At 43.4% G+C, this 16,807-nt stretch overlaps 1 protein-coding gene across 1 annotated transcript in view; it reads left to right on the plus strand.

The window, feature by feature from the left end:
• The window catches only part of capza1b (capping actin protein of muscle Z-line subunit alpha 1b), a 62,655-nt gene that overhangs the window by 16,993 nt on the left and 28,855 nt on the right, over positions 1–16,807 (plus strand). Inside the window, exon 2 of the mRNA XM_063065410.1 lies at positions 8,626–8,689. Within this exon, the coding sequence (XP_062921480.1) occupies positions 8,626–8,689 (64 nt within the window). The remainder of the gene's footprint in view (positions 1–8,625; positions 8,690–16,807) is intronic.

Consider the following 16,807-nt stretch of genomic DNA (forward strand, 5'->3'; position numbering starts at 1 on the left):
CCACTGGTATTTAGGGCAGCAATGAAGGTCTTCCTTGTCTGGCAGTGTTCAGGGTATCCCTCATCATGTCAGTAGCTTCCTTGGTTTTCACTACTGTCAGTCACACCAGTTCTGAATGGATACGCAGGAGTATCATCACACTCAGGTGTAGAAGGATTCTTCATTGCTGTTTCCACAGCAATTTTGTTTTGCCAGTCAGGGTTGATAGCTTTGAGCTGACCCCCCCCCCCCCCAGAATCTGGAGGACTGGTGGACACTTAGTCTGGCCTTTACCCTTTGACCTGTTTGGCATGGGTGACCCTACTAAGAGCTGAAGCATAAAGCCCTGACTCCAGCCAACACAGCTGTCTCGGTCATTGAGGCACACAAGCTTCTAAACACAACAAGGTCATGGTCCTCTTGGAAGGTTAGTGAAAATCTGGAATAATATTCCTTTGCTCTTCATCAAAATAGTGCCTTAAAGCTTTTATATCCACTTCAAAAAAAAATGTAACTGTGGGAGTAGGTCATGTAGCCTCCCAAGCCATGCTATGGTGTTCAACAAGATCTAATTCAAGAAATCTAATCAATCTGTCAATCTGTGTTTTGAATACTGAAAATTTTCCAACTGATTTCCCTCCATTTCCTCTGTTCTACTATTTGCTCCTCATCTCCCCACCTGTGGTTCCCATGCCCCGAACTCGACACAACCCTCCCTCTTCCGCCCCCCCCACTCCCCATTTGCCCTTCCTCCACAGATTTATTTCTTTGCAACAATTCATACTGAATAAATGTAACCTATGTAAAATGCTGAGTAACACGTACAAAATGCTGGAGGAACTCAACAGGTCAGGACTGATGATTGGTCTCAGTCCAAAATATTGACTGTTGATTCCTTTCCATAGATGTTGCCCAAATTCCTCCAGCGCATGCATGTGTGTCATGATGTGACATTACCCTGGATTTCCAGCATCTGCAGAATCTTTTGTATTTATGAAAAAAGTGCCATTTTGCAATGCAAGTTATACAACAATAAAAGAGTGTGGGGGTTCTTGTTGCTGTTTTTGTTATTGTGGAAAGGAGGAATTTTTGGGTCTGCAAGTTTTGTTCTTTTTCGTGCTTTCGGAGGCGGGGTGTTGATAGTTGATGTCTTCCATCAACACCCATGGCATTTCTGTATTTACCAGCTGACAAATGTCAGAGTTGTATCGTACATGCATGTTTTGACAATAAAGGGAACTTTTGAAAATTGTCATGCTGATATACACGTGTATCACACTTAGTGGACTCAGTGTTGATTCGTTATTTAGTACTGGAGTCAAATCTCTTATGGATGCACATCCGCCTTGCTTGAAAAAAAGACATTGGCTGCTATTGCGTGTTGGTGTGCCAGGAATTCCTGACCTCCACTGACACACCTTCAGTTTTGATCTCGTCTCTGCATGACTCAGTGAGGAATAAACCACTGAGGAACATGCTGGGACCACTGGTGAGGGCAGGCTTGGGCAAGCCAAGCAGCTGCTCAGCATTGCGATGCAGGGCCCGGCTGCATTCTTGGAGGCAGCCATTCCTGGGGATTCCCGACACAGCCTCAGAGTAGAATGCCGTCCCTTTAGAACAGAGGTGAGGATTTTTTTTAGCCAGAGGGTGATAATATTCATTGTCGCAGACGGCAGTGGAGGCCAAATCTTTGCGTATATCCAAAGTGAAGGTTGATAGGTTCTTGATTCGTAAGAGCCTCAAAAGGAATGGGGTTGAAAGGGAAAATAAATTGGTCATGAATGCCAGAACAAACTTGATGGGCTGAATAATCTTGTTGTAGCGTGGATGAAATCACCAGAGACAGAGTCACTGGTAGATATAAAAGCAGCTTCTTTATTCCACACAACAAGGTACAGGCGGACGCTTTCGGTAGAAAGGTCTGCTAGCCCAATGTGGGCTCGATATTTATATGCTAAACACAAAGGCAATCGCTACTCAAAAAATTACAGACAATGCTTCCTTTTGAAGCTACATACAAACATCACACCTTCTGAGTTCATCCTTTCCTTCTGACACCAACACGTCTGGGTTGGTATCCACAGCCTTTAGGATTGCAAGTTAAATCCACAATATGTTTATTTGGCATTTTACATGCTAACATAGAAGACAATTAATATTTATAAAGTATAGTTAATACTGTCCTTGAAACTACAGCATTTGGTCAAACTACGGCGCCAGAAGCATCTGGTATTCACACCCTTTTAGGAAGCGCATTGTTGTGGACTCAATCCACAGTACTTCGTCAAATAGGAGTTTGGTGTCCAAAGATATTTAAGTGTAAACAAATCATCTACCCAAAAACTCACTCTAAGAGTCCCTCCTCTTGGCCCTCCTGGATAAAAACTTAATTTGTATCAGGAAAGGCCAACCTAGGAGGCTCTGCTCAAATAGGGCCACAAAAATGCCCTGTCTCAAAATTCCCCCCCAATTTCATGTACCTCAATATCTATCCTAGCATTACCTAATCGCTACCTACCAAATGTTAAGCAGAGAGGCTGTTCCAAGTCTTTAGAAATATGGCTCCTTTCGTGTGCCTGTCAGCTCTTTCCCTGCAGCTTAGTTAAGTTCCTTTGTCTTCAGCCCTTTATCCTCTGGCCGCTGAAACTCTCCCTACAGGAGCACCCACAGGCTCTCTCATCGATGTACAGGAAGGGGTTGGGTGGCCTCTATGTAAATGTCTGCAAGGACCTCTCCCCAGTGGCACCCCCTTCTGAACTATTCGGATAATCACTGGCCCAACTGCTGAAAAGGGCCCAGCTCCTCAGACTCGGGGTGACTGCTTTCAGATGCCATGTGCAGTCTGAAATGCCATCGAAGTGGTGGAACTTGCTGTCTCTGCTTTAACTCAAAAATCCCTCCCCATCTATTTCCCGATAAATTTCTATACTATGCTATAAAATTAATCATCTACCTTCAGCAACCAGCCTTCTTTACAGAGTACCGTCATCATCACACTTTAGCAGGCTATTCATGGTTTTCCAACATGTCCTCAGTGTCTTCTGCCACTTTTTCGGCGTTTTCTGCCTTTGCGTTTCCTCTGGGTATGTTTTCATCAGCTGTGGCCAGGTCTGGAATGGCTGGCAGGTGTTCCTCTCTTAGGGTCTCTGTTATTACATGGTTACTGGGTACACTTGGTTCCCCACTCTGTCTGTGGGAGCAACAAAAGGGTGAGTCCAGTGTTTCCACTGGCTGCCTTGCTGAGTCTGTACACAGACACGTGTATCATAGGTTAAGAGTACCATCTGTGGTCTTATCCACATGGGGGCAAACCCCGGCCTTTCCGGCAGCACCCTCACCATAACTTGGTTGCCGGGCTGTGGAAGGACTATCCCCTTTCCCCCTGGCTCTCTCTGATCAGCGATTCGCTGTTGTTTCACTCGGTCCTTTAATACTTTAAGTTGGTTACAAAGGTCTTTCACATATTGTGCATTCTATCCCTTTAATCCCCAGGCTCCCCGCAACCCGTAATTACCCCATAGGGGAGTCGCATTGCTCTCCCCATCAATAATTCGTAGGGGTTGAGACCCAACGTGCGGTTCGGGGTTGCACGCAATCTCATCAGGGTTCCTGGTAATACATCAACCCATGTCTTTCCTGTCTCAGCTGTAGCTTTGGCTAATGCACTCTTGATTGTTCAGTTCATCCTTTCTACCATCCCTGAACTCTGGGGGTGGTAGGGTACGTGGAACTGCTGTCCAATCCCTAGCAACCGGCACATTTCCCCGTGAAATGTGCTCCCTGATCTGAATCCACCTGAACTGGGGTTCCCCACCTTGGGAGGATTTCCTAAACTAGGATCCATGCAGCGGTGCGGGCAGTGCAGTCCCTTGTTGGGAAAGCCTCTACCCATTGGGTGAAATTATCCATAATTACTAGACAGTAGCTTTTCCCCCTGGTTTTTGGCAGGGGCCCTGAGCAGTCTATCTGGATGTTTTCCCAGGATCCTCTCGGCTGAGGCTGATTTGCCAGCTGTAGCCTTCTGCCCTTACCAGGGTTATACTGGGTACAAATGATACAATGGCGGCAAAATTTCTCTACATCCCCACCCATCCCTGGCCTCTACCAGTTCTGCTGGAGGGTTGTGATCATGCTGTGCCTTCCCTGATGCATCACCGCGTGATATAACTTTAGTAGTATCTGTCTAATACAGGGTGGGGCCACTGCGACTCTTTCCTCCCCACGTGTCCAGCACCCATCTGGTCCCTCCTTTGCTCCTTTTCTCCTCCATTTTTCCTTTTCTCCTCCATTTTTCCTTTTCTCCTCCATTTTTCCTTTTCTTCTCCATTTTTCCTTTTCTTCTGCCTCTACCTCTTCATATAATTTCACTAAGCTGGCTTCTATCATTTCCTCCTGCATACTTGCAATTTCAGTTGCCTCTTGTTCCCCTGCTGCCTTATTCACAGTGATGTCTGCCCTCGGAGGAACTGGGAAAACTTTGTTCTGGAGTGGCCGCAGTCTCTCTGAGTATTCTTGTATTTTGTTTTTGATCCTTCGCTATACCCTGAACAGCGGTCAGTGTGTCAGTTTGTATAGGGTCCTGCTTGGGGGGTTTATACAGATCCTGCTCTATTTTAACTGGGTTTATCTTTACTCAACCACAATCTTGCTTGTGTGTAACTCACACTGCTGGGAACTGCTGAGAAGGTAAACCATAGACCCCATCTGGGCCGCAGTCTCCTATGATTGGGGCAGCTGCGACTGTGCTAGGCAGGTTGTGTATTCTGCTGGTTGTATGCTTTCGCTGCCCCTGACTCGTCCATATTATTTCTCCCTTTCCCGAATCTATAACATCCTGCTTCCCTTAGGATGTCTATTCCAAGGCTTGTGTCCTCATTATTTGGACATACCCAAAAATACACTGGAAGCTGCACTCCCCTGATTTCTAGTATTTATCTTCTTTCTGCTTTTACTGTTTTTCCTCCTGCACCCCTGATATAACTGGCCTGTCCGGTTGTTGGTAAGGTAAGCCCGTTGTCGATACTGATGCCCCTGTGTCCACTAATACATTACATTGCCGCCCCCCCCCCCCAACAATGTCGTTGTGTACAGCCGCGGGTCACCAGCGCTGGCAGTGGAGCCTGCTGCCACATCCTTTTCTTCCCTAAGAGGCACCGTTACTAGCTCTTTGATCTGATCAACAGTGAGACTGGTTGCTGATGGGGTGAGTGGCTGGGTGTCTGCTGTGACCTTCGCCTGGGTTTTCCCCACTTCCTTTTGGACACTGTCTCCAGCCATGTCCCGATAGGCCACAGCTGCAGCATATCAACTCCTTCACTGTCTTGTACCTGGTCCAGCAGTCCTTTGCTAGGTGCCCTGGCTGCCGGCAGGTAAAACAAACTCTCCGGGACATCACAGCAGCTGCCTCCACTATACTCACTTTATGATTTCTCTTGCCTTTTCTTTGGTTTATCTCACTGGCCCACGAAATTATCGCAGAGTAGTTGGACCCTACCGTTATGCTTTAATCTAAAACTTCCTGGTGGGCTGAGCTCAGGCCTGCCTTCAGCATTTTTAGGAAGACTGGGTCATCCCTCCCTGGATTGTCCAACCCTGAATACTCCTCGTATGCTCGATAATTACGTTCACCATAATCCATGGCTGTCTCGTCAGCCCTCTGGGTCACTGCCATTATTGTTCCCCAGCTACTCTCGCCTCCCAATAGCTGCTGCCTCACTTCCTCTTTAAAAGAGCGATATCTTTCTTCATTACTGGTGCTCCCGGTAGTTGCCCATGTACCATCCCGCACCCCCTGGGCCATCCTGTCCCACATATTCCTCGGGCACTTCACTTTTACCAATGCGTGTATATCTTTAGGGTGCATCTGGTGAATTTCAACCATTTCCTCGAGCTTACGCCAGAATTCTGAATTCCCACAGGCGACTTTAAGTGAGGGCAACTCTGACAAAATGCTCTGTTTCTCCCTGGGGGTGAAGGGCTTATGAGTAGTCGTAATCAAGGTCAAAGGCTGGCTCGGATCATCAGGGTTCTCAACCTGACGATGCCTGACCTCAGTAGGTGCCATTCTGGTAGATCTGTTTGGGTAAATCCTCTCCCTGAGATATCCCCACACTAATTCCCACACTACTCAAAATATCAAAGACGGGTAGCAGTTAAACAGTACATACTTAAAACCGCAGAGTATGTATTCCACAACCTGCCGCTTTTGAGTACCTGAACTCATGGTGCTTGCTGTATTCCTTTGCATCACACTTGCAAACGCATACACTAAAATGCAGCTCCCCGAATGAGAATACACGCCCCTACTCTGGCATCTCAAACGGTACCGTTGGTTACTGCCTTTCGCAACCGGTGGTCCAAGTCTGACCAAGTTAACATGCAAAGATTCATAACTTACATAAGCACACATGCACGCACTACTTTTATAACTACCAGTTCAGCTCTCCACGTTCGTGATACCTGGTGTCCCGTGCACCACTGACCGAACAGATCCAAGTGTGAGTGTTATCTTAGAAAAATACTCACCAGCTTAGACTGCTAGGAACACTGGCCACACGACGGGTCACAAAGTATCCCACTTCTGACACCAAATGTTGTCGCGTGGATGAAATCACCGGAGAGACAGTCACTGGTAGATACAAAGCAGCTTCTTTATTCAACCCAACAAGGTACAGGCAGAGACGCTTTCAGTAGAAAGGTCTGCTAGCCCAATGTGGGCTCGATGTTTATATGCTAAACACAAAGGCAATCGCTACTTAAAAAGTTACAGACAATGCTTCCTTTTGAAGCTACATACAAACATCACACCTTCTGACTTCATCTTTTCCTTCTGACACCAACACGTCTGGGTTGGTATCCACAGCCTTTAGGATTGCAAGTTAAATCCACCGTACATTTATTTGGAATTTTACGTGCTAATGTAGAAGACAATTAATATTTATAAAGTATAGATAATACTGTCTTCGAAACTACAGCATCTGGTCAAACTACGGCGCCAGAAGCATCTGGTATTCACACCTTTTTAGGAAGTGTATTGTTGTGGACTCAATCCACAGTACTTTGTCTGGTGGCCAAAGTCATTTAAGTGTAAATGAATCATCTACCCAGAAAAGCTCACTCTAACAACCTAATTCTACTCTTATGTTTTAAGCTTAACCTGCAGCAGGTCAGTGTGTTGATAAACCACCTGAGTCTTATGCTGTCTCTCAGCACTGCACACTGCTAACTATTCTCTCTGCCCCCCTCTGACTGCATTGATCTTCCCGGTGATTTCACTGCAACAAGATCAGCAGTGTTGTTTCCTGTTTCCATCATGCCCCATAGAAACAATGGGATCTAGCGGCCATTGACACATGAAGCATCCGCTGCTGGCCTCCAGCATTGACTTAGCATGTCCAGTACCAACCCACGGACGCAGTGGTTGGGAGGGATGTTTATCACACTGGAGACCTGTGACCAATGGTGTGCAGCAGGTTTGTGTGCCGAGTCCACTATTTGTCAACAATTTGGATGAGAATGTAGGTGGCTGAATTAGTGCGTTTGCGGATGATACCAAAATGAGTGGTATTGTGATTCCAGGGATCCCCAACCTAGGGACCCCAGGTTGGGATTCCCTGATGTAGAAGGTCATCTAAGGTCACAACAGGATCTAGGTTAACTAGGAAAATGGAAAAAGCAATAGACGAGTGCAATATGATGTATTTTCGGTAGTTAAGCCAGGGCAGCACTTTAAAAAATTAATGACAATGCCCTGGGAAGTGTTATTCAACAGGGAGACATTAGTAGTACAGATTTCTAGTTCCCTGAAAATGATGACATGGTTAGCCATTCATATAATTTCCTTCCACTGCCATTGTCAAATTAACTAGTCTATATCTGCGACATTTAATCCTATTTTCTACCTATCACAGGGAATTCATTTTATTAATCTGATTTCGACTGGAGATGATCCACAACACTTTTCCTTGATTCATTTTGGGACTGTGTTCTGTAATCACATGCCATTTAATAAAGTATCAATGTCTCGTGCCAGTTTTTAGAATGAGATTGGTGATTGAATGCTGATACTAAATATATATTTATTAATTTACTAATCAATTTGTCTACAGTAGAGTGCATTGCTGAAGTAATTTATTGATTACAAAGCTTTGTGTTATTTCAAGGGAATGGAAGGTGAACCATAAACGTATCTGATCCATATCAGTGACAACTGATTGATAAACTTGTCACCATGCCACTTACTAGCCAGACTCTTGCAGAGAGAGAAATCGCCTAGTGAGAGGCTGATGAGAGAGATGACGAACAAATTCAATAATAGACACTGAGGAACATAGTGCAGAATTGTATGCTACAACTTGTTGACTTGAATGATGAAAATCAGAAATGTGCAGATGCTGAAAGTCTGAAATAAATATAGAAAATATTGTGTGCATTCTGTAGGTCTGGCAGCATCTGTGTGCAGATGAACAGCATTAATGTTTCAAGTCAAAGATGAAACTTATTCATCCTGCAGAGTATTTTCAGCATTTTCGGCTTTTATTGCTAAACTACGATGTTGGGAAGAAGGTTTCAAAACAAAATTTGAGTTAATTGTCATCTTGTATGAAGTAGAATTACTAATGACATATATTTCTGGTTTGATTATAGGTGCAAATTGCCACCAATTTCATCACTCATGCACCACCAGGAGAGTTCAATGAAGTATTTAATGGTAAGTCAATGAAAATATACTTGTTTTTTGTTTTGTAACCTTTAAATTGCTAGTTTGATTGTAAGATACATACAGTTGTACATATATTCTGTGTGCCTTTGGCAGTGTGAACCATAAGAATTCTTCATTAGTCCAGTGCTGAAGGGTTGCTTACTGTGGAATCTGGAACAAATGTTTTTATTCATTACGTTCTTCAGCTGGCCTATTGATTTTGTTCATTAAGCAGGCAGTTTCAGGATGTCTTCAGCCAAATCATTTGAAGAGAAATAGGCTAGTGTTTCTTGGATTGCCATTGGTACCAACAGACCATGATTAACAGTTCAGGTGACCATAAATGCACTTGTCAGTAACTTAATGACCGAGATCTGTGGCTTATATTGAATTAGTTGACCTTATTCAGCAGACTAGTAGCCTGAAACAGGAATCAACCAAATGTCTTGCTATATAAAAGGCAGAATACGTATAATCTACAGTACAATTTAAGCTGCTTTTAAAGTCTGAATTAGAGTAATCCATGCTGTTAAGTCACCATTCCCATTATCTCAAGCACTGATGACATATTAGGTTCATGGGGTTATCACCATAGGAGGCTCGTTGAGCCATTGAATTGCAGCATGGTTACAGCATGGTAAGAGGCTGTTCGGTCCACTCTGTACAGGCTCTGTGCAATACCATTCCAGCTAGTTCCACACCCCTAGCCCCCGCCTTCTCCCCCTAGCTCTGCAAGTTCTTTTCCAGCTCATTTCTGAATGCTACAATTTAATCTGTCTCCACTATAATCCCTGCCTGTGCTTTTCAGAGCTTTACAAATCACTGTTTTAGAAAAAAAACTTTGTGGTTCTACTAACATCATGAATGGCTATGATGTTTCACTGCAGATAAGTTCAAAGCCTTTTTATGCACACTTTGAAAGGGAGAATAGAACTACACCTGTGCAAATCCCTGGAGCATCTGGAGACCCTGTAATCTCTGTCTCGGAAGCCAGTGGTAGGATGTCAGGCCCTGATGGTGTACCTGGTAGGGCCATGAAAACCTGTGCAGACCAACTGGTGGGAGTGTTCAAGGACATCTTCAATCTCTCATGACTGCAGTTGGTAGTTCCCACCTGCTTCAAAAGGGCAACAAACATACCAGAGTGCGAGAATTGCATTTAACAACTATCGGCCAGTGGCACTCGCATCTACTGTGATGAAGTGCTTTGAGAGGTTGATCATGGTTAGAATCAACTCCTGCAGCATGGACGTGCAATTTGTCCAACAACCCAATAGGTCCGTAGCAGATGGAATCTCACTGGCTCTCCACTTGGCCTTGGATCACCTGGACAATAGTAATACCTACTTCAGGCTGCTGTTTATTGGTTACGTTCAACACAGTTGACTAGCTCCAAAACCTGGGTCTCTGCAACTGGATCCTTGACTCCATCACTGGGAGATCACAGTCTGCGGAAATAACATCTCCTTCTTACTGCTATACTCTCCTCTGCATACAAGATTGTGTGGTGAAGCACAGCTCAAGCTCCATTCTTTAAATTTGCCGATGACATAACTGTTGTTGGCAGAATTTCAGATGGTGATGAGGCTTACAAGAGTGAGATAGATTTGCTGGTTGAGTGATCTCATAACAACAACCTTGAACTCAACATCAGTGAGACCAAGGAATTGATTGTGCACTTCAGGATGTGGAAGTCAAGGGAACACACACCAGTCGTCTTTGAAGAATCAGTAATGGAAAGGGTGAGCAGTTTCAAGTTCCTGGATATCAGCATCTCGGAAGATCTATCCTGGGCCCAACATATTGATGCAATCACAAAGAGGTCACGAAAGTGGCTATTTTCCATTAGGAGTTTGAGGAGACTTGGTATGTATCAAGGAGAGCATTTTAACTGGCTGGTATCACCGTCTGGTGTGGAGGGCCACTGCACAGGATCAGAAAAAAACTACAGAAAGTTGTAAACACTAGCCATCTCCATCATAGCCTCTAGCCTTCCCAGCATCCAGGACATCTTCAAAAGGTGATGCCTCAAAAAGGCTGCATCCATCATTAAGGAACCCCGTGACCCTGGGGATGGCATGGTAACGTAGTAGTCAGCACAATGTTTTACAGTACCAGTAGCTCGGGTCAATTCCCTCCTTTGTCCATAAGGAGTTTTTAAGTTCTCCCCATGACTGCGTGGGTCTCCTGCGGGTACTCTGGATTTGTCCTACTGTCCAAAGATGTGCTGGTTAGTAGGTTAATTGGCCATTGTAAATTGTACTGTGATTAGGCTTGGATTAAATCGGAGGTGCTGGGCGGTGTGGCCAGAAGGGTCTATTCCGTGCTGTATCTCAATAAATAAATATATATATGTCATCTTCCCATTGCTTCATCAGATTTCTAAATGGACATTGAACCCAGAAACATTACCTTACTTTTTTTCCACTCTCTTTTTGCACTATTTAATTAATTTAATTTTTATACATATATTCATTGTAACTTAGTTTTTTTCAAATTATGTGTTACAATGTACTGCAGCCACAAAATAACTAATTTCATGTACCTGTGATATTAAAACTGATTCTGTTTCCTCTGTAAGCTTGCCCAGTCAGTCCCCACTGATGTTATAGGCTTGCAAGTCTATTGCCGTCAAGTATTTATCAAATTCTCTTTTGAATGTTAGTGTTCAGTCAGGAAGCAATCCTATCTTTTGTGAAACAGTTCACTACTCTACAGGCTTACCTGACACCCACCTCTCGTTCTCATGACACTATTCCAGTCTTGACTCTATTCCACACCATTGGGTGTCCCTTCTGTTCCTTTCCTTGCTTTCAGTTGTGCTGACATCAACGATTCATCAAACTCACTTTACCTTTGTGTCCCAGTTAACTATTCGCCCATTTACAATCTTTCCTCCCAGAACTTGAATTAATTAGCTCATCCTAAAGCATAGAAAGTTATAGCAGGTGGTGGTCATATAATCCATTGATTTTGTGCTATCGAAGAATAAAGCTGTTCAAAATAATGCCATTTTCCAGCTTTCGATGCATAACCTTGTATCTCATGGATCATTAAGTGTTTCATCTAAGCACTTTTGACTTTTGAACTTGGTCAGGAATTCTCTCTGAAAACACCCCTTTCATGCAATATGCTACAGACCTGCAAATACTCTTAAAATGAAAAAGCTATTTTTCTCTTTTTTTACCTTAAAACTAAGCCAACTGGTTATTCACGTCTTTGTTTCAAAGAATCTACCCTGCCCATTTTGGTTAATGTTGTTATCAATATGTGCCAGTGTTTTCTCCAAATCTGTCTTCACATCTCCTTGGATAGACTGCTGCTCCTGCTGCTAATGTTGAATTACCAACAGCACAATGTGATTATAACCACATTGTGCACTATCCCACACCCTTCTGATATTTGGCACAGATGACCACCTCCAATTCCTCTCCTCCATTTTTAAAGTTGTGAGTGTGCCTCCTCTAATTCATCTGATTTATCCAGTCATACTTGTACAGTCTAGTTGTCATTTTTGTAAACAACAGATTAACTCACAAATATCAAGCTTCCTTCCAGTTTAGAAGATTTGTGCACGCTCTGCAGCTTCTCAAATTCATGCTTATTTATAAAGTAATATCTTGTATATGTGAAAGCAGATTTATTTACTGTAATCCCATTATGTGAGTGACCTTAAGCCTGTTATATACTAATCGGATGTTCTGTTGAAAGTGTGACTTTCCAGGTGTTTTTGAACATTGTGGAATTTAGCAACCAAAGTTGGCTGATGGTATATGTGTATGGTCAACCTCAAGTGGGAAAGCCATGAATTTTTGCCACAATGTTTGAAAAGTAAAACTGTAATTGCAAGAAGTGCAAAACATATAAAGTAGTAGCTGAAAAGTGGAAGAAACAGGGTTAGTAGTCAGCCATTCCACTGCTCAAACCTGCTCCACCATTCCATAACATAATGTCTAATCCATCTTCCCACCCCATTTCATTACCATCAAACCCTTAAAGTTAAACATCTCGTGTATTTCTATTAGAATGCATTCTTGGATTCTGCCCCCATGGCTTTCTGGGGTAGGGAATTCCAAAGATTGTTTATTTAATTGAAAGAAGAAATTCTTCCTTATTTCAGTCTTAAATTTGTTCCCCCTTATTTTGTGATTGTCCTTCCCAGTCCTTCCGGGAATGGAAATGGCCTCCCATCGTTTACCCTATCATTCTTGTTTCATTAGGTTGGTCGTACTTCTAAGCTCAAATGCATCCAAACCCTGTTTATCCTTTCCTCAATATAATCCTTCATATCCAGGATCATCATGGTGAAGCTCCTCTGAGCTATCTACAGTGATAATAAATTGTGGACCAAAATTCTACTGTTGCCGTGTATGGTTGTGGTAAGATGTTACTGCTTTTGTACTCCAAGCCCTATCGTCCTGTGCACTTAGGAGTTCAAATATTTTAGACAGAGTAATCATCTCGAGAGGAAGTTTCAGGATCACTTCCTCTACCGTTTCAGCAAATGGAACACTGTCTATACTTGTCACGGTCAAAAACTCTATTTTTTAATTCTCAGGATTGCAATGCTGTACTGGCAGTTACTAAATTGCTTTGCTAGATTTAACTTAGGAACTATGTTGCAAGCAAAGTGATTCTTTAAAAAACAAAAGGTTATGAATTATAATTATTAGATTGACACAGTCATCTTTGGAAGGGTGCACTGTTAGAGACACGTGAAACATTCAAACAAGGTCCCGGGATTGTTTTTTTCATTTTTAGACCAAATATTTTATTTGTTTCTTTATGGAAAGCAACCAAGTTATGTTGGTGCCCTCATTAGTTTCCTCCTCTTGAATGCTTCTTGAATCGCAGTGTCTGGGGATTCATTTATTTCCTGTTTATGCAGTCTTTTTGCATGCATGTTGGTTGCTGTGCTTTTCTGCACAAGTGAAGCTCCTAAAGAACAATAAAAGCTCTATTATCTGACATGCACCACAGTTAACTGTATTTTAAATCATTATCCTTGTTTTCAAATCCATCAGTGGCCTCAGCATTTACTGTCCTTCATCCTGACAACCCGGTATGATACCCAACTTCAACAACTGCTTCCTAAATTTAGCTGATTTATTTGTTCTTCCTTTGCTGTCTATGCCTTCGACTGCATGGCACTGATGCCATTTGGAATTTTCTAAACTTAGTTTCTCTCTTAGAACTTTGTAATAGCCCAGGTATTTTGCACAAATACAGTGGATTCCGGTTAATTGGGACACATTGAGCCCAGTACATTTTGGCCTAATTAAGCATGCCCTAATTAGCAGAAGCTGATGGGAATAGTTTAAAAAGATGTAAATATATATAGACAAACTATCATTTAACTGAGTAACAAATTATGTATTTCAATGAATTAGAATTGGGTTTAATATCACCAGCATATGTTATGAAATTTAACTTTGCAGCAGCAGTACAATGCAATACATGATAATACAGGAAAAACTGAATTAAAGTAAATGTATATGTATATCAAATAGTTAAATTAGTAGTGCAAAAACATAAATGAAAAAATGTAGTGAGGTAGGGTTCGTTGTTTCAATGTCCATTCGGAAATCGGGTGGCAGAGGGAAATAAGCTGTTGCTGAATAGCTGAGTGTGTGCCTTCAGGTTTCTGTACCTCCTCTGTAATGGTAACTGTGTGAAGAGGACATGTACTGGGTGGTGGGGCTCCTTAATGGATGGACACTGCCTTTTTGAGGCACCACTTCTTGAAGATGTGTTGGATACTATGTTGACTAGTACCCATGATGGAGCTGACTAGTTTTACAACTTTCTGCAGCTTACTTCGATCCTTTGCAGTAACCCCCCTCCCCCACCCCCGCCATACGAGATGGTGATGTAGCCAATTAGAATACTCTCCACAATACATCTGCAGAACTGTTCAAGTGTTTTAGGTAACGTTCCAAAACTCCTCAAACTCCTAATGAAATATAACCGCCATATTACAGAACAAATTAGAACACTACCAATACTACTACAGTGTGTTGGGTGTCTGTTGTTTCCTACTATGATATAACCTGTGCGGGGAGGAGTTCCACAGTGAAAAGCCATTGCACTGGGGCAGTCCCACTCTCTTGGCCTCAAAAACCTTGGTCCAGTGGTATGAGAAACTGCAGACTTCCTTGGCTGCAGTGGATAGCCATGACGGCTGTGCCTTGTCTGCCTTGGCTGTTGGATCTTGTAGTTGATCTCGTCCTCCCAGTCCACCGGAACTGACTTTGCATGCTGCGTTCAGCAGGATCGGAGGCTCTGGGCTGCCCTCTCCTGGTTTATCCCGCGTGACGAACAGTGTACTGGGGTGTGGCCACTGTCACAAGCAAACAATTACTTGGAGCCATTGGTGAGAGCTGGGAGCAGATGTGAACTAAAGGTGGATGAGCTGCCCCTCGGTGGAGCACAACAAAGCCAAGGGAGGGGAAGCTCTATAAAACAACTAGTTCCTAATACAGGTGTTGCCCGCTTTTCGAACGTTTGCTTTATGAAACCTCACTGTTATGAAAGACCTACATTAGTACCCTGTTCTCGCTTTCAGAAGGTGTTTTCACTGTTACGAAGAAAGGCAGCGTGCGATAAAAAATCGGCATGCGAAAAAATCTGCGAGCAATATAAGGCAGCATGCACCCCGAGCAGCTGCTCGTCCCCGGATTCGGAACGGCATTGCTTAAACACGAGCCTGTGAGCAGACATTTGCAAGATGAGTTCTATGGTGTCGGAAAAGCCGGAAAGAGCTCGTAAGGGTGTAAAACTAGACATAATTAAGCGTTTCGATCGTGGTGAATGAAGCAAGGACAAAGTGAGTTTGGCTTGTGGAAGCTGATGAGGATGATGTTGAAGAGGTTTTGGCATCCCATGACCAAGAACTGATAGAAGAAGAGCTGATGCAATTGGAAGAGGGAAGGATAACAATCGAAACCGAATTCAACCGAATGCAGAAAGTGAAGCAACTGTGTGAGATTTTCCCTGCAATGATAAAGTATGACTTTAATTTTGAAAGGGTACGTAGGTTTAGGGGATATTTGGAGGATGTTTACAAACAACTGTGTGATATAAAAGTGCTCGAGGCTCAGTTGTCAAGTAAGCCTTCCACATCAGCCACAGCAGACGACGAACCTCGATCTTCGACATTGCGGCGGGCAGTCATAGGAGAAGATGAGCTGCCTGCCCTGATGAGATGACGCCCTCATGTCCCACCGCCCCAACCCCCAGGCCCCAGACTTATACTTGTACATTTGCGGAGAATGTGGGGGTAGCCGAGAGGCACACAGCACATCTTTAAGAAAAAAGCTGAAATAAACATGCTAATTAATTAGGTGCCACCTAGCACGTAATTGTCGGCCCAGATCAGTACCGATGCAATCGCCTCTGAATTGCGCTGACATTTACGTGCTAGGCAGCACTTAATTAATTAGTATGCTTATTTCGGCTTTTTTCTTAACGATGTGCTGTGTGCTTCCCAGCTACCCCTGCATGCTTCGCGGCAATGTATCCGGTCGGCGGCCCGGAGGGTGGGGGCCACTGCATCACCTAGCCTGTGATGACTCAGTCTAACACACCATCATCAGTGTGCTCGATGTCTTCCCAATTCCCGTAAGGGATACTACACTGTACATACATTATTTCTACTTTATATAGGCTGTGTATTTTAATGTGTTATTTGGTAGATTTGGCAGCTTCATAGTTTAAAGGTTACTGGAGAGTGCGTTTATGCCAACAGCGCTTGCATGAGATTTTCTGCCGAGAGCGCTTGCGTGAGATTTTCTCTACGGAGATCTGTGCAGGCAGTCATTGTCGAGAAGTATTTCTACTTCATATAGGCTGTGTATTTATCATATCATTCCTGCTTTTACTATATGTTACTGTTATTTTAGGTTTTACGTGTTATTTGGCATGATTTGGTAGGTCATTTTTGGGTCTGCGAACGCTCACAAAATTTTCCCATATAAATAAATGGTAATTGCTTCTTCGCTTTACGACATTTCGGCTTACGAACCGTTTCATAGGAACGCTCTACCTTTGGATGGCGGGGGAAACCTGTAGTTATTGACAGAGGAATTCATCCAAGTATGCTGTCATGTGTGGGGTGCCCAGGGATAA

The sequence above is a fragment of the Mobula hypostoma genome, chromosome 13 (assembly GCF_963921235.1).
Source record: "Mobula hypostoma chromosome 13, sMobHyp1.1, whole genome shotgun sequence".
Lineage (NCBI taxonomy): Eukaryota > Metazoa > Chordata > Chondrichthyes > Myliobatiformes > Myliobatidae > Mobula > Mobula hypostoma.